The 18885-nt window shown below is 40.4% G+C and overlaps 2 protein-coding genes across 2 annotated transcripts in view; both read left to right on the top strand.

Annotated features, from left to right (window-relative positions):
- Window positions 1–2130, top strand: part of LOC140562205 (SUN domain-containing ossification factor-like) — a 28822-nt gene extending 26692 nt beyond the window's left edge. Inside the window, exon 25 of the mRNA XM_072687656.1 lies at window positions 1193–2130. Within this exon, the coding sequence (XP_072543757.1) occupies window positions 1193–1654 (462 nt within the window). The 3' untranslated portion in view covers window positions 1655–2130. The remainder of the gene's footprint in view (window positions 1–1192) is intronic.
- Window positions 2131–11520: 9390 nt separating this feature from the next.
- LOC140562836 (uncharacterized) lies at window positions 11521–15456 on the top strand. The gene is made up of 3 exons (XM_072688697.1): window positions 11521–11745; window positions 12986–13044; window positions 13290–15456. Exons 2-3 carry the CDS (start codon window positions 13034–13036, stop codon window positions 14977–14979), a joined length of 1701 nt encoding a protein of 566 aa, XP_072544798.1. The 5' UTR covers window positions 11521–11745; window positions 12986–13033; the 3' UTR covers window positions 14980–15456.
- Window positions 15457–18885: the final 3429 nt, after the last annotated feature.

The raw sequence follows: 18885 nt of genomic DNA, 5'->3' as shown, positions 1-18885 counted from the left end.
GCAGACCAGTTACAGTGCAGCCAATCACAGTGTATTAAAAAAAGCAGTGTACTGTACAAGGCATATTAATGTAGTACCACCACATGGCCACTGGGTGTCCCTTATGTCGCACACAGTGACCAACTCTACATGTACATAAATTAATTAGTATTATTGGTATGGGGACACCTGCTCATTCATTGCTTCTTCTTAAATCGAGGGGCGTGTTTCCTGCTTTTGGTGGAGTAACTGTCTCTAATGTCTAGAGAAGAATCTAGCTTTCTACTAGATTTTATAGAGGAGCATTGCTGTGAGGATTTAAAAGGATAAAAAGGTAAAAGGATAAAGGTGCACGTATTCGTCACTGTACAGTGTGGACTGTACAGCGAAATGTGTCCTCCGCATTTAACCCATCTGGTAGTGAACACACACTCACACACACACACGTGTTAGGGGCAGTGAGTACACACACACACCCAGAGCGGTGGGCAGCCAACTCCAGCGCCCGGGGGGCAGAGAGGGTAAAGGGCCTTGCTCAAGGGCCCAACAGTGGCAGCTTGCCGAGCCCGGGAATCGAACCCACAACCTTGTTATCGACATCCCGGAGCTCTAACCGCTGAGCCACCACTGCCCCTTTGATTGCATTTAGCAACAAAACTGTTACTTAGTGAGGTCCGGATATTGGATGATCACCACCCCACCTTGTCCCTAAATCCCAAACTCATTGCAAAAGTACTGGATGGAGCACCACCATCCATCATTCCAGAGAACACAGTTCTTCCACTGCTCCACAGCTCAGTGCTGGGGGGCTTTTTATGCCCCTCTAAAGCCCATGCCTGGCATGAGGCAGCATGGTGCCAATAGCTTCATGTTCATCTGCTCCTGCAGAGAGTCCTTTTCTAGACAAGCTGTGTGTGTGTGTGTGTGTGTGTGTGTGTGTGTGTGTGTGTGCGTGTGCGCGCACATCTGTTTCAGCAATGGGTGCAACCTAAAGTAGCTGAACGCATTCATTAGACCAGGGTGTCCATAAATATTTGGACATATAGTGTATAGAACATGCGCTTTATGGTTAGGCCACACACTTCTGGTTCAAATCTGAAGACAGACACACATTTTGAACAGTAGTGGCATTGTGTTACTACCATACTAAAAATCATGCTTAAACAGTACCCAGTAATATCTCTCTCTCTCTCTCTCTCTCTCTCTGCAGCAGAAGAAGAGATGTAAAATGAAATCCAGCTCAAAACCAGAGACGTTAACCCCGGCTGTGCTCACTGTCTCTTCAATTCCCAACGGGAGGCCACAGTATAATAGCCTCCCTCTCCAGGGTTTGATGTCGTCTGGTGGGCCTGGCCCCTCTCCCTTCACCTTCAGGGACCCTCCATCTGAAGGCAGCTCTGAGGCCTCTTCCCATTCAGACGAGCCGTCGTTCTGCGGCATCTCCACCTGCCGCAGCCTCTGCGAGGGTCTGCCTCCTCCAAAGAGCCGCTCAGAAAAGAGAGCCTTCAAGCGGCGGCGTTCCAGGCCTAACTGCACCGTGGTCCAGCAGCTCCTTCAGCCTGTAGAGAGCGGCAGCCCACCGGTGCGGCCTGGACCCATGCAGGGTCTTATCAAGACCACCACAGAACTCAGTGCAGGCAGAGTTGGGGTCACCACCATCTCTGGACTGACTTGAAAGGACACAGTTGTGACTGAAACGCGCTAATGCTGCTGACACCCGTAGATGCTGCTGACCGGTGGCTACCAGCTTTCTGCCATTAGCAATGTTAGCACTCGTTTTGGTCAGCTTATTCCTTTAACTCTCATCGTGTCATATGAATCCTGTGGATGTATGAAAACTGCCCGCGATTGTGGGAACCCAGAACAGGGTCACGGACTCCGAGACAATCGTCCACTCTTGTGCAAAGCACGGAGGGTCAGTCAAAGCTGAAAGCATGACTCCAACATGATCAAAATGTCCCGCTGCACTGCTGCTTTGAAAGAATGATAATTTGCACAGTTTTAATCAGGTAAAGACCAGATAACACTTAGGCTTTACTCAGTGATTTTTAGACTTTTGTCTTTGAATTTCAATGAAAGGCTTTTGAAGCAGTCAGGAAAGCTGGTTAATGATGGACTGAAATTTATTTTTGATAAAATGAATGAAAAGCTTTCAAACTCTGAGCCATTTTCTTCTGTTCTTAGTCCTTTTTTAACTTCATTAGATCGACTACTTTTATAGTCTGACACTTCTTAGAAACCCTCATCATGTTGAGGTTTAAAACGCTGAGCTACTGCTAAATGGTTTGGGGGGGTCGATCACTTCAGTTGTGGGTTTGGAGGTCAGAATCCAGCATGGACTGATTATTTCCCTGCTCAAAATTTAACCCTGTTGACACGTATCCAGATATTTTAAAAATGGAGATTTCTCTCTTTTAGTTTTTGAAAGTAAGTCCTATATAGGGCAATAGTACCTCATAAACAGAAAAAACACAGAGGTTTAATCCCAAATTATACTCCCCATGTAGTGTACTATGCAAATCAGGAAATGATGGACTAAGTAAATCTTATATACAGCATTATATATGTAAAAGAACAGTATTTTCATGTATCCATGTGTGTAATTCTGCTTATAGACGCTGTTGTTTTATGACTTATGAAGGTATATAAGGAGGGATTTGAGGTAGAGCCAGAGACATGCATGCTTTGTGACCTCAGCGCTTTTAAAAAGCTGTTTTCCCTGTCCACACGAAAACACTGAAAACAGAGCTATCAGAAATCTCCACCTTGGAGACCGTTTTCAATGGCCAAAAACAGCAGTTTCATGTGGACAATATCTGGACACGTGGACGGGGTCAAACTCCTCTGTTAACTGCTAGTTTTAGTTGGGATGTCTGAGCAGGAAAATCACTGAACTGTGTTGGACCAGAGGAGACCTGTGTCCTCCAGGACCAGACTGTAGAAACCCTGTTATAGTGGGTTGTATCCAGCAGAGCACTGAAGGTTTGGACCAGCAGTCACTCATGATCAAAGCAAAGCAAAGTACTTTCCCACTGAATGTAGGAAAGGAAATACTGAATGTCCATAATCACACAGATACACTAAACTCATTACCTCATGTTCTTCATGATGCAAAGCTCTAAAACTATGAGCTGCTGCTGGAGGTTGCAGCACATTTTTCTCTCGTTTCCACGTAAAAACGTAGAAATCAGTGACTGCTGTTTAAAAATGGGCATCATTTCCTTGCTGTTAGTACCAGCAGATTGCTCTTAATCAAATGGAACAGGAGTTTATTCGTTAGCTGTTGTGTTTGAAGCTAAAGTAGCACTGAAGATTCAATACAAGCTGACACATCACACTTGCTCTACAGTTTGACCGAACTAACACAGGGTTCACACCAAAGTTCCAACACTCCTGTTCAACTGGGATGTTTTTTCATATGACTGTAACATGGCATTTTCAGCAGCTTTACCAGAAGAGACACATTTTACAGAAGGCAGAACAGAACTGTAGGCAATAAATGTCAGTTAGTCTAAGTAGACGAAGCAGAACATCTGGATGTTTATCTCTGAACTGAGCAGCTGCTAAGAGGTAGGTATTTCCTCAGCACTCAACCAATCACCAGACTCTGTATTTTGATGGGTGAAAGTCTAATCAAATTTATCTGTATAGCACATTTTACAACTGGTGTTGTCACAAATCAACTTTACAGAATGAGTAAGAGGACGAGATCAACAAGACATACAAATATAAGACCCCCAGGGAGCAGCCAAAGACTTACAAGGGGGGACCCGTCTTCCTTTGGTCAGAAATATGATTAAATTATTGATGAACATCACCGAACCTAACAATCATAATATGGGATGACTAATATAATCATAGTAGTGATGGTAAGTTGTGGTTATAATAATACAGTTTTCCTCAATTTCCTCTCAAATTCTTCCCTCCATTTCTCTAAATTGTAAACCCAAACTAAATTCACAAAACCTCCGAATCTTCCTGCAAAACCAAACTATTGCCTGGAAACCGTTCAAGCAGTGCTCAAAAGCAAACAATGTTGTCAGATCAGACCCTGTTTAGCAGTAGTAGTATAAAGTATTTCTCATTCTGATGCGATTTAGGACACGATCAGTAGTGGAAAGGCTGAATTTAGAAGCCTGTTGATGCCTTCAAAATTCACATGGTCTCCATAGATTTTCTGCTGCAGTTCATGCAGTTTCATTGCGTTGTTCTGATGGACCATATCAACAATGATGTGACAGTCATGCAATTCTACAAAATATGTACAGTACTAGGCCTACATAGGCCTTATAAAAAAATAAAACACCTTTTTACAGAACTGTACTGAGTTATACTGTAAACATGTAGATAATGGAAAAAACAAGACCTGTTCTCCTCTCTGAATCTCCGGACTACAGCTGACAAAGTCAGTCTACTTAGGATGGTCTGAAGTCCCACTTCCCTCATTGTCAAACTGTGGACAAGAACATGGTCTATGACAGTTGCCTGTATTTGATCTGGGAATAATCTACAGGGTGGGCCGTTTATATGGATACACCTAAATAAAATGGGAATGGTTGGTGATATTAACTTCCTGTTTGTGGCACATTAGAAGCTTGTAAATAACTCATGAAAGTTACGTTAAAACCAAGCACACCATTGGTTTTCTTGTGAAATTTACAATAAGTTTGATGTGTCACATGACCCTCTTCCCATTGAAAAAACTAAAGTTGGATCCAAAATGGCTGCCATGGTCACCACCCATCTTGAAAAGTTTTCCCCCTCCCATATACTAATGTTCCACAAACAGGAAGTTAATATCACCAACCATTCACATTTTATTTAGGTGTATCCATATAAATGGCCCACCCTGTATCCATAGTGAACTTCAACCACTTGTACTGCTCCTTGTACTGGCTTATACTGGCCTGTTTACATCGTTTCCCACATATGTGATCAAATCTGGAGACAACTGTGCTTTAATTGAGTTTCACTTTGCTGCCTGTGCTTACCAGTATGCAACCCCTGTGTATCACAGTGCACTATGTGTTTAGTGGGTGAAAAGATGTTTGCAAGTTCTAGTATCTAACTAGGTAAGAAGTGCTTAGGGACCATTTCAATAAATGGGTTTAGGGAGCTGAACATTTGGTTCAGACAACAGAGTTTAGTGATTTAGCATTTGAGGAATAACTGTAATAGTGGCAGATAGTTTAGAGTCCACCCAGTCATTAGGCAGGTAGCACTGAAAATTCTAATAGCCACACACAGATACAGTAAACTCAATACATGCTCACCTCACCTGTGCTTTCCTTGCAGTACTGAAAACTGCAGCCAAGAAAAATGTTCCTTTAATTCCGACTCTTTAATCCAAAACTTAATATCAAACATCTGCCTCCACCTGTTGTTGTTATGCAGCTCTGAATCAGAGAATTTGCATTTTTGGCTTTCACCCTGCCCCTTTCACTGCAGTACAAGACAAATTGCACTAGGAGTTCCTCCTTTTTATAAGCTGACCACTCAGACCACAACATCTGTGGTTTATCAGATCTGGTTACGTTTTTCCAGTTCTTTTAGCCGTCCAGTGTTGGCAAGTCTGGACTGAGCCACTGCAGCCTCAGCTGTCTGGTCTTGGCTGACAGAAGTGGAACCCAACATGATCTTCTGATGCCTTCACAAATCTTCACGAAGAGACTGTGTTTAAAATCGTTTGAACAAATTGCTGCCGTTTGTCTGCAGCAGTCTGAAGTGACTTAAGTAACATTAAGCAGGTGATTAATCCTGCCCGTATGATGGCCGTTGCTGTAATTTGCTCTGGTTCCATACCAGTGAGGCGCAGCGCTGAGGCTTACGGCAGACCAACAGCGTAGAACCACGGTATGTCCAAGTGCTGTTAAGAAAGTCAAGTGAGATGGTTTGAGGGCAAGCCAGGTCTAATAGGTGGAGATGGTGTCCACCCCTTATTTTCCTGCAGCACAGCCCATAGTTAGTCAGCAGAGAATGGCTATAAGCTGCTGGCAATCCAGAGCTGGGACCAGGCCGCAAAACGACCGTCTGCAAGCTGCTTTGAGGGGTCACCTAGGTTCAAGAGTAAGAAAACGCTTGTGCCCTGACTTAAATACAGTCATTGTGAAATTATAAGTGATCCGAAATTCAATGTTTTTTGTCTTACTGAAACTTGTATTAGACCTGATCATCATTTGTAATTAACATGAAGCCTTTAGAATGGCCTCCCCAAAATCCTGATCTAAACCCTATCGAAAATATGTGGACTGTGGTAAACTACCAACTCTGCCAAGAAGAGTGGTTGAATACACTGTGTTAAAGCATCTGGTCAAAGTGTGACATGATAAGGGACATGTAACCAACCATGTTCTTTTATTTAAATTGTGTTTTTGGCTCCTTATAAAGGTGTATAGTGTAACCGTCACTAAAAACAATTTGCGAATGCAGACCACGCTAGCTGAGGCAAGGAGGAGAACTTGAGAAATTTGGGCTTCTGGGTTCTGGGGGGCTTCGAGCTGATGGGACCCAAAGCCAGACCCCCCTTGCCAGGTAGAGGTTGAGTATGATTGGATCATCAGGAGGAGCAGGGGCGGTGGTGGGGTGCAATTGTTCGTCACAAGAACTAGAAGGGAGAGGAACGGTTTAATAATGTGTAGTAATGGAGGGGAGGAGTTTGGGCGTAGTAACTTTCAGGAGTTATATAATAACTTTCAGTTATTACATAACTCCATTTCAAAGCAATTGAAAGAGAAAGCCCGCTACTGCCTTGACATTCACATCCATTATAAGTCTATGTAAACTTCTGACCACAGCTCTATTTCATAAAGAGCAAAATCTGCTTAATGTTTGTAAATGTTTTCTCAGATGGAACAATTTGCTCAATCAGCTTCATCAATTTACCCTGAGTCACAAGTCTATAGTTATAGGCACACTGCTAACATTTCAATGGTCACACCTCCTCAATGTTTGTTTTATGCATTAGGTTTATTAGGTTTAGGTGGACTTTAGTAAAAGTCCGGCTCATCCTCCACCCCACTCTCCTAATCCAGCTGAAAGTGAATCTGAATGAATCTGGGTGAAAGTGGATTTGGGCAACAATAAATCAGTACTTCAAACAAGCTCATACTAAAGTTAGGAGAGTCGTGTTTCTGACAGACAGGATTTTTTTATGGTTTGGTCTCTGAACATTAAGAATAACAAGAGACATATACAAAGAATAACCAAGAATATGGAACTGATCCTTTTCATCATTATAAAATTATTAAATTGAGCAGATCGCCGGATGTAAGGAAGGAAAAAGAAATGCTTGGAAGAAAGTGGAGAATATTTAGATAAAGATGTTTTTTTACATCTCTGAAACAGCAGAACAGAAAACGTAGAGATGACTGAAAGATCTGAGAGCAAACATGAAGAACTGACCCAGATTCAGGAAGCTCTTAAAGAATACCAGGAAAAGATTCACAGCAGTGGACACTTTTTACAGTCACCAGGAGACACAGAAAATTTAAAACACTTAATAGTGGGATAAAAGGCCACCTGTTGGTGTGTGTTTTGTACCTCATTGTGTGAAGTCAGGAAGGATGGGTTCTGCACTGTGTCAGCAGGTAACTGCCACTACAGTAATCACTTCAGAGAGAATAAGGGATATGTTAAAATACGTGGAGAGGTTGAAATGTTATATGATGACCTGATCAAACAAAACAAGAGCAATGACGAGTCTGAAACAGGAATCAGTCTAGACACAAGCAGATTGAGAAAGTCATGAGAAGAACAATGAAAGTAACAGGAGGTAGACAGAGATCAGCAAAAACTAGTCTAGACTCAGGCTTTTGAGGACATCAAAAAGGACCTTGAAAGCACAAAAAAGAAGAAAAGTAGAAGAAAAGCATCGAGACCAGACTTGAAAGCAGATCTGACCGAGACTAAGCTGGTGAATGAGGTTTACCTCACCATCATGAATCTGCCTGAGACTTTAACTTAGCTTTAACGTACTAACTGGGTTAAGATGTATTGAAAAAAAAGACATGCCTGGAATTCTGCGTAATGTGGACTGTATCTGGAATCTGGAACATTTATAGGGGTAAACCGGGATTGTGAAAAGAGCTATATGGGTATTCACAACATTTTAATTAGTGTTAAAATGGCATGTGTGTTGCAATGTGATGTAGAATGTGAAGTGGTGGTGTTCACTTATTTGGAATTCTTCACATTCACTGTAATGGTGAATGGACCCTGCAATTACAAATAATTTGAACCATCATGTTAAAGAGGACTGATTGTGCTGTTCTTTGATTAGTCTGCCCCCCCCCCCCCAAAAAATGAAAATAGTAGTTGGAAGTGTATCTACGGGGTGAGTTTGAATGAAAAGGTAGGCTTACAAATGAACCTGAGACTATTCACTCCATTCTGTGCTCTCAAACATGAAGGCCTTATCCTCTAAACTGGTGTGATTTGAGCCTCAGTTAGCTGGTCTGTGCTGATGTGGTGTTTAGCCTGCTAGCTAACTTATCTCCAAGTCCAAACGCAACAGAACCGGCCTGTCATTTGTTCTTTTTGTTCATCCCAACACCAGTTGCTCAGACAAAGGTTTAATTGTCAATGCTTGTGTTGGGGCTCAGCGGTTAGTCAGCAGAGTGAATGATTTAAAAGTGTGTCTGGAATTAGACGCTGGAGATGAAAAATGGTCTGTTTAGTCATTGAAATGTATGAGACTAAGCAGAGTTACACATCATACTGCCAGCAAAGGCAATAAACCTGTGGTTGCTTCACTTTTGAGAGATGTTGCTTGGCCCATGCTTGTCCTCTCTCTCTCTCTCTCTCTCTCTCTCTCTCTCTCTCTCTCTCTCACTAAAATGGTAAAAATGACTACATGAGGCTTGAAAATAAAAAGCATGAGAAATATAATATCAACTTTTCAAATTTTACAACTGCTCTTGTACCCAAGAGTAAATAAAAATGATATACATAATAATACATTTTACCTTAAAGAGATTCTAAGGGCATGAGAATTGTTAAGAGTTGTGGGGTCATATAATATATTTTATTATTAAAGCTGGACTGTAATGCATGTAAACAATGCGCAGCAATTTAAGACTTCACGAAGTACTTGGGAGTGCTATGTGCATGCTTTATAGTGCACATTTTATATATTTCACTAAAATGTCAATGAAACATTAACTATCAAATCTACGATCAACCATCTTCCTCTGTGTACAGGACAGTGTATGAGTTCTGATAAACCATGTGATGTTTTTCTAACAAGACTAAAGGAAGTGGTTTGTTTGGCTTTTGCTTCTTCAACGTCTAGCAGTTGGTGCCATCAGGGCCACAATAAAGTGTGCTGCTCTTACTGCAACAATCTGCTTACTTTTTTAGTGACATAGTAAATACCCTAACTGACCTCTCTAAATCAATGCTCTCTGGTCCACCTCCTGCAGGTTTCACTTCCATCCTGAATCACCTCAGCTAATCAAACACTTCTGAAGATGTAAGTAAGTCATCTGAAGTAATTAAATGATCATGGGGTTTTAAAGTATGCAGAAAGGTAACAGTTGGTGTTGGTAACCACTGCTCTAAATCCATGTGATGTTTTGTGTGTTTACAATCTAATGCAAGCAGAAATTCATGCACAAAACATTTTGCATAACCTTATATGGGTTCATTCTTAGCTCCAAGTTATACATCAGATTTCATTGGCTGGGTTACCACTTCCCTTTAATGCTCATGCTGCTATCACATGTGTTATTCTCAAGCTTTCTTTTAGTGAACAAAGATGTCCCTCTGAGTAGGAATATTTGACAACACAGGTATGCAGATCTAATAACAGTCGATTATTATTATTATTATTATTATTATTATTAGTAGTAGTAGTAGTAGTAGTAGCAATAGTAGTAGTACTAGTAGAAGTAGTGGTAGTGGTATTATGTATTAATAAAGTATAATAGTGAATAAAGTAAAACTTAATTATTAGTAGTAATAGTGGTAGTAGTATTTCCAAGCCTGTAATCCATTGTGGTGGTAACTCATTTGATTACACTGAAAGCATTTATTTTACTCGAAACAGGGATATATTGTGAAATAGTATCCAGGTATTTATTTTTATGTACAAGATTATGTACATGTCCTTCACCAAATAGGGATTTCTGAATTCTCTCAAAGTTAAAACATTTGTATTGTGTGTATATGTATGACACTTATTAACTTGATTTTTGTGTATTATTTGATGTCTTAAAAAGAGCAGTTCTACAACTAAATTCTGCAAATAAATGCTCTAAAAATAGAAAGGTTTTCATTTGGAATATAGGAGAAATATTTTATAGAATAAAAATAAAATTGTTAATTTCACTCAAACACAAACCTAGAAATACTAAAACCAGAGAAACTGATCTCCCAGTACCAGGCTTGCTGTGTTTGCCAATTCACCCTGTGCCAGATGCAGCAAAACAGCCCCAGAACATAACAGAGCCTCCTCCATGTTTCACAGTAGGGACGGTGTTCTTTTCTTGATATGATTCATTTTTCTGTCTGTGAACATAGAGCTGATGTGCCTTGGCAAAAAGTTCCATCTGTCCATAGGACATTCTCTTAGAAGCTTTGGGGCTTGTCAACATGTAGTTTGGCAAATTTTAGTCTGGGTTTTTTATGATTTTATGTTTGGTGTGGCGCAACATATAACACCACTGTCTGCCAGTGAGCTACCACACCACATGGGAGACTAGGGTTCAATTCCCAGTCTGAGTGACTGCGCTACATTAATGAGAGTCCTTGAGTCCTAACACTACGTTGGCCCACCTCTGTAATACGAGTAACCTTGTAAGTCGCTCTGGATAAGAGCGTCAGCTAAATGCTGTAAATGTAATTTGTTTTCAACAATGGTGTCCACCTTGGTCGCCTCCCATGAAGTCCACTTTGGCTCAAACAATGACGGATGGTGCGAGCTGACACCGATGTTCCTTGAGCTTGAAGTTAACCTTTAATCTCTTTAGAAGTTTTTCTGGGCTCTTTTGTTACCATTTGTATTATCTGTCTCTTTGATTTGTCATAATTTTTTCTCCTGCAGCCACATCCAGGGAGGTTTGCTACAGTCCTATAAATCTTAAATTTCTGAATTATATGTACAACTGTAGTCACAGGAATATCAAGCTGCTTGAGGATGGTCTTCTAAGCTTTACCTTTAACATGCTACTCTATAATTTTCTTTCTAATCTCTTGAGACAACTCTTTCCTTCGCTTCCTCTGGTCCATGTTGAGTGTGGTACACACCATGTCACCAAACAGCACAGTGACTACCTGTAGCCCTATATATAGGCCCACTGACTGATTACAAGATTGTAGACACCTGTGATGCTAATTAGTGGATACACCTTGATTTAACATGTCCCATTGGTCACATTATTTTCAGGGGTACCATCATTTTTGTCCATGCCATTACTTTTGTCAGATATAAGTTATTTCTGTGACCATTGTGTTTTTTTGTGTGTGTGTGTATATCTGACCACTCTATGGGCAAAGGTGGTGGTGTAGCTTGGTAAATAAATAAAACACCATCCTAAAGGTCTAAAAGTGCTTGCAAGAAAGTATTAAAGTCTATGTTCTTTTTTTCTTCTCAGAAGCAAACAGTGAAGTTAAAACCTTCTTTACTGACATACTGATAACTGATTATGATGCTTGTATTTCTCTGTGTAAGTCAGTGGTATCTTTAAATTCTTTGTTTTAGAACAACAGAATAATTGTAGGATCGACAGTCACTCATACTCCTGTCAGAGGGGCGTTCCTGGAACACAGGTATGTTAAAGGATTTTCATTATTATTATTATTATTATTATTATTATTATTATTACCATTTTAGTTTACTATAAAAAGTGCATTGGTACATTACATTTATAAATAGTAAATATATCTTTCCAAAACATATATATTGTCATGACTGGTTAGGCCAGACACAGAGGGATGAACACTCGCAGAGATGAGTCCAATGCAAGTAATTTATTAAACAAAACGAGACTCACAAAAGGGGGCAAGTGATACAAAAGATGCTGCAGCTAAAGGGCATAAACATAAATACAGTGATCAACAAAACCAGAACATGGCAAACAAGAAGGCGAAGACAAACAGACCTGAGACTGGGGGTATAGCTGGGGAACCAGCTACTTGGCAAGAGCGACTAGGCCGACCCAACCTGGAACTGTTGCGTGGCAGAGGGCGCGATACCAAGGGGCTGACATGATATCTCTATATATAAATACACACACACACACACAAGGCTGGCATATTTAAGGAGGGCTAGTGTCAGCTGCCGGTTGCCGAGAATTGCGCACAGTGCAACGAAAGCACTCATGGTACTCAGCGACTCAGGATCCTTTGGGGGCTACAGCTTCACTCACGAAGCGTACTCAGGGTCAAGAGCTCAGGTAGCGAGCTACATATACTCGGATACTCATGGTAGCAAGCCCCACCACCGGATCGATTCAGTCTTTTGGGTTTGGCGGCTGATCACTCACACTCTAGTCACGTAAGTTCAGAGCGCCTGACGAGCGCAGTCATTTACTTTATCTGGAGGTTTCCCCAGGCACGGCCTGTAGGTTTTGGTTCACATCTCAATTCTCAGCCTATCCCGTGTGTCTCGCCTGCCTCAGGTGTGTTCTTTTGCTTTGCCCACATTTGATTGTCACTGTTGTGTTTCTATTCACCCCTTTTTTCCCCAGTAACATTTGCTGCTTTGTCTTTTGGTTTTGCTGTTCATTGTTTTCAATAAACCTCTCGCTTTGGTCCATCCCCTACAAGTGTTCTCCCTCATTGTCAGACTGTGTGGATCATGACAACATATATATATATACACAAATAAATATAAGAATATAGAAATATATAGTTCCATGTAGAATATAGAATGTGTAACCCAAATCATATCAGTGGTAAACTCCTGTAGTATTACACTACCACTTCAGTCCACATGCTTCTTTTCCTTCTAGTATGATGCTGCTTTAATATATCTGAACCTATTGGATGATATAAAATCATTTCACAGGACACTGACCATCGAGACATTTGTGTCAACTTTTAACACATCAACATTATGGATCACAGGTGAGTAAACAAAGAAAAAAGAGATTTAAAATGTGTGCTCTAGCAAGTTAAACCAAAGTGATTTCAGTGCATTTCAGCTCACCTTTCCTATTAAGAACAAGACAGCAGCTGTAGCACAGGACAGATGGAGGAAAAGCTTACCTTTGAGAATATATTCTAGTGAATGCTTAAGTTCAAATACCATTTTGGAAACAATGTAAGCACGGTTTTAATTCACATTGATTGTATTGTATTGAATTTGGCAGATCACAAGAGAAGTCTTGGACAGTAGATGATTTAACACAGAAGAGTAAGTTAATCAGAGAAGGCCAACCAGCTCTGTATCATCTGTTGACAACCAGAAGTAATCTAGAGGAAAGTGGCAAGATCAGAAAATTGACTTTTGGGCAGCAAGAAATCAACACTCAGAACAAGATCATACTGATGGTGGGAGAAACTGGAACAGGCAAGACCGCTCTGATCAACACCATCGTGAACTACATACTGGGAGTGAAGTTTGAGGATCATGTGTGGTTTGAGATCACAGCTCAACCTCAAACAGAAAATCAGTCACAATCTCAAACAGCTGAAATCACAGTCTATGAGGTCTTTGTTCAGAACAACTCAATCTCTGTTACCATCATCGACACTCCAGGTTATGGAGACACCAGGGGACTAGAGCATGACAAGGAGATCGCTGTAAACCTGTGGAAGCTGTTTAAGAATGAAACTGGAGTGAAAGAAATAGATGCAGTGTGTTTGGTATTGAAGGCATCTGAGAATCGTCTCTCTGACAGACAGCTGTACATTTTTGATGCAGTTCTGTCTCTGTTTGGTAAAGACATAGAGGAGAACATTGTGATTTGTGTAACACACTCAGATGGAGGACCCCCCACTGACGCCATTAATGCCATCAAGAATGCCAACATTCCCTGTAGGAAAGAAAATGGAGCTGATCCAGTTCATTTCTTATTCAATAATCGTCAGAGTGAGCAGAGGACCACAAAATATGAAAGAGTGTTTCGAAATGCCTGGGAGCTTACAGAGGATAGTCTGAAGGAGTTCTTTACATCTCTGGAAAATCAGAACAGAAAAAGCTTAGAGACGACTAAAAGAGTTCTGACAGAACAAATTCAGCTGAGATCCTGTGTTTCTAATCTGCGTGAACGTATTGAGTTAAAGGAGTGTAAACATGAGGAACTGGTTCAGATTCAGAAAGTCCTCAAAGAAAACCAGAAAAAAATTCAAAGGAATGAAAACTTCTCTTTTAAAGTGATCAGAAAACACAAGGAAAAAGTTCCCATTGAAAACTCTTCATGGAGAAACAGAATGGCAACCTGCTGCTCTGTCTGTAAAGAGAACTGTCATGAGTACGACTGCTGGTGTGCCATTAATCCTGGGTGGTGTGAGGTCATGAAAGATGAGTTCTGCACTGTGTGTTCAGGGAAGTGTCACCACAGTAAACATGTCAGAGAAAACAAGGAATACGTTATAAAGAGTGAAGAGGTCGAAATTAAGTTCACTGATCTGATAAAACAGTACGGGAGCACTGATGAGTCTGCAGCAGGAATCAGTCTAGACTCAGACAAGTTTGAGAACGTCAGAAAGGAGCTTGACAGCAACAAGAAGCAGACAGAGGAGAAGATCAGCATTGAGTCCAGACTGACAGCAGAGCTGAAGAAGATTGAAGAGGAAAAGGTCAGACTGGTGGAGGAGACCTACACCACCATCATGAAACTGTCTGAGATCGCCTTAAAACCAGACTCTGCCTTCATTGTTGAGTCTCTGGACTTCCTGATCCCTCGAGCTGAGGAAGCTGGACATCCCGACTGGGTTCAGAAACTGAAGGAGCTGAGAGAAATCGAACCTGAAGCACAGGAACGAGTTTATTCTGTACAGAGATACTTCAGAGCAGGTTATAACAAAGTGACCAGTTTTCTTTCTGGTAAGAAATAAATGTAAGCATCAAGTAACGTCACGCAACAATGATATGAATGTTTCTCCCGTCCAAAACAGCTGAATAACAATTAGTACAATGCTTTACTTTTCTTCCTGAACACTGATATAAAACATATTAATCATATTAACCTTTGATTTATAGTTTAATTAAATGTAATCTATTGAAATGTCTTGTGAATAAAAAGGAATACATAAAGAGTTATCTGTATTAACAAGATTACTGAGTTCTTTGTGGCTTGAATTTAGAGGACGGTCAGTTACTGTGCTTTACTTTATGATGATTTCTTTTGAAATAAAAATACAACTGAAAAACTATTACTGGGAAGAGCCATTCAAGCCCTGGAATGAGTCTATATATGAACTACACAAGGGTAAAAATGGCTGAGTACAGTATAAAAACAGATGATGTCTATATTATATACTTTAAGTCTCTGGAGAGCTCTTCTGACCTTAAAATAAACTAATCACAAACTACACATTATGTTGTCATTTCTTTGATGTCTATTATATCTATAATGTATTTACAGTTTGGGTGTTGACATCGTTTTCAAAGTGCACACTTGTAACACAAGTATTTAAAGCATGCTGCTCTCAGAATCTTTTCAACAGTGATGTAAAAGTAGGTAAATTAAGTAGGTAAATGATAGAAAATTTTTTTTTGTTATTATTATGTCTTGGTAAATAATCAAATGCCTGTAAACAACAACAATAATTGGTTTTCATGTGTTCTTAGGTTGTTGATTTCTTGTCTTTTTACTAATTACTGATTGTGTAAAGCTGCTTTGTGACAACACCAGTTGTAAAGCGTGCTATACAAATAAATTTGAATTGATTTGTGTTATATAATCCTGTAATTCCTGTTAATTAACTCAACTAAACATCTTCTCTATACTCATATAATCCTTCTTTCATCTGTCCAGCAAGTCCTGCTCCAGAACTGACCAGGCTTTATTACGTGTCCTCTATCAGTCAAATCTGACCTCATGGTTCTTGAGTGTTATTAAATTTGCATCATAAAGAAAACCCATCCATCCATCCTTTCATTCATCTCTCCATCCATCTTCTTATTCACTTCATCCTGGTCAGGGTCGTGGTGAGTCTGGAGCCTACCCAGAATCATTGGGCGCAAGGCAGGAATACCCTTCAACAGGGCACCAGTCTCTTGCAGGGTAGCATTCATTCACACACTCACACCTAGAGTCATTTTAGCCTGGACTGTTCACTTACAAGTAGATCATCTACTTTAGTTGTCCTACAGGTTTTGGTGTTGCTGAGCTCGCCTGTGCTTGTTGTCCTTTTTAATAAAGAAGAACTTTCCAAATTGTTGATTTGACCATTTCTATTCTCTTATATTATATGTTATAGAATTGTGCACTGACCACATACTGGACCACATATTTGAAAGTTCCTCTAAACAGCTACCAAATGCAGAACATACAGTAGACACATACTACTGGGTACATACCACAGACTGTGTGTACAGTGTACTGCAATTAGTAAGCAATACGTGGTTGGTGTGGCGCAACAGATAACACCACTACCTGCCAGTGAGCTACCACACCATGTGGGAGACTGGGGTTCGATTCTCGGTCTGGGTGACTGTGCTGCGCTACACCAATAAGAGTCCTTGGTCAAGACTCTTAACACTACATTGGCCCACCTGTGTAATACGAGTAACTTTGTAAGTCGCTCTGGATAAGAGCGTCTGCTAAATACCATAAAAATGTTAAAAAACAAAAAAATGTAATTCATCACTGTCTACTTGAGGCCACTGAGGAAGCAAAGTCACTGCAAATTAATAAAAAATGTCAAATACTGTGATGTGTTAGTACATTTTTAACTGACCGAACAAAACACACCGAAAAAGTGACTAAACATTAGCGCCAGCTCAATAACACAAATAATCTGATTCAAAAGACTAACTTGAAAGTCACAAATGTTGATAAACTGCTTCATAAGAACATGGCTAGTTTGCAAATACCCAGCGGATTACTTTTTCCCAAGTTCATGGGTAACAAGACCTATACTATACTACTTTTTACATTTTACATTTATAATTAACTAGCTAGCTACCTTTCTACAGACCGTCTGAATCAGGGCTGCTCAATCCTGGTCCTGGAGATCTACCACCTTGAAGAGTTCAGACCCAACACAGTCAAGTCAAGTCAAGTCAGATTTATTTGTATAGCTTTTTATAACTGTTGTCACAAAGCAGCTTTACATAATTAGTAATTAATAAAAGACAGAGACAAAAAGAAGAAATAACGTAAAAAGACATGAAGGATTTAAGACCCCCAGTGAGCAGCCAACGTGAATGTGTATGTAAATGTAAATGGATATTAGGATTATTCAGATCTGGGTAGTTACTGAAAGCATGGCTGTTTATGAGCCTTACTTGTCCTCCTCATGCTCTTAGAGAGCTTTTGCTGTTTTGGGCTTGGACTAGTACTACTACTAGTATACACTGGTAAGTCAGCCATAAATTAAACAGAACTAGTTGTGCACTGAAAGTTTGTGATTACCAGTCAACAACTCTGATCTCTTCTTGTACTTCTGCTTCTTCCCTTTTCTTGAATTTCTCAACTCGCCTCGCCTGACCGGTGTTTGTAGGCTACATGTTCCTGCAAGCAGGAGCGATTTATTCCTAAAGTTAAGCAGCTAATATTTTAATGAGCACTGATTGATATTCCTGATTTACAGCCGGATAACACCACTAAAGCAAGCCATGCCCGATACATGGGTATACACACTACACAACTACAATAAGGAGCACTAGCAGAGGTTTGTGATTGTCCAGCCCTGCTTGTACAGTCAAGTCAAGTCAAGCCAGATTTATTAGTATAGCGCTTTTTACAACTGTTGTCGTCACAAAGCAGCTTTACATAATTAGTAATTAATAAAAGACAGAGACAAAAAGAAGAAATAACGTAAAAAGACACAGGATTTAAGACCCCCAGTGAGCAGCCAATGGCGACAGTGGCAAGGAGAACCTCCCTCAGAGCTGGAGGAAGAAACCTTGAGAGGAACCAAGACTCACAAGGGGGACCCGACCCGTCCTCCTCTGATCAGAACTATTTATTAATTATTGATAAAAATTACCAAACCAGATACAGCAGATAGTTAATAGTGGTGATATTAATAGTGGCAGCAGCAGTGACAGCTGACTGTAATGTTCAGTTGAAGGCCTTCATCACCTGGATCAGGTGTTAGTGTTAGATTCAGGGTGGAGCTAAACTCTGCAGAGTGATAGATCTCCAGGAGCAGGATTGAGCAGCCCTGATCTAAATAGATAATAATTACTTAACGAACACAGATGTATTCTTACACTGAAATGGTAACAATACAGGTAGCAGTATCCTGTCACATTAGGGAAAAGTGGGGTGATTTGTGCCGGCCCCTGTTTGTAAGTAACCACAGAAAAACACATTTTTGAAGAGTCAGACAATTTACTCGTCCTGCAAAGAAGAGAGCCTCACTGCACGAGAGGTAAGCACATTTAATAAGATAAGATCAGATAAGATAATCCTTTATTAGTCCTATCTTATCTTATCTAATTAAATGTGCTTACCTCTCGTGCAGTGAGGCTCTCTTCTTTGCAGGACGAGTAAATTGTCGGACTCTTCACAAATGTGTGGTCACATGACCATTTTTTCTCAAAAAAACACTTTTTTTGTCAAAAAACATTACATTTATGTCTTTTAAAGTAACATTTCTATGATCAAGGGTTTTAATTGTTATGTCTGAACAGTTTCACACATGGTATAACGGTGCATGTATTTGTCACTGTACAGCGAAATGTGTCCTCTGCCTTTGACCCATCTGTGGTAGTGAACACACACACACACACACACACACACACACACACACACACACCCACTAGTGAACTAGGGGCAGTGAGTACAC

This window comes from Salminus brasiliensis, chromosome 9 (assembly GCF_030463535.1).
Source record: "Salminus brasiliensis chromosome 9, fSalBra1.hap2, whole genome shotgun sequence".
In the NCBI taxonomy this organism is placed as follows: domain Eukaryota; kingdom Metazoa; phylum Chordata; class Actinopteri; order Characiformes; family Bryconidae; genus Salminus; species Salminus brasiliensis.
This window is presented reverse-complemented; position numbering and strand designations above follow the sequence as displayed.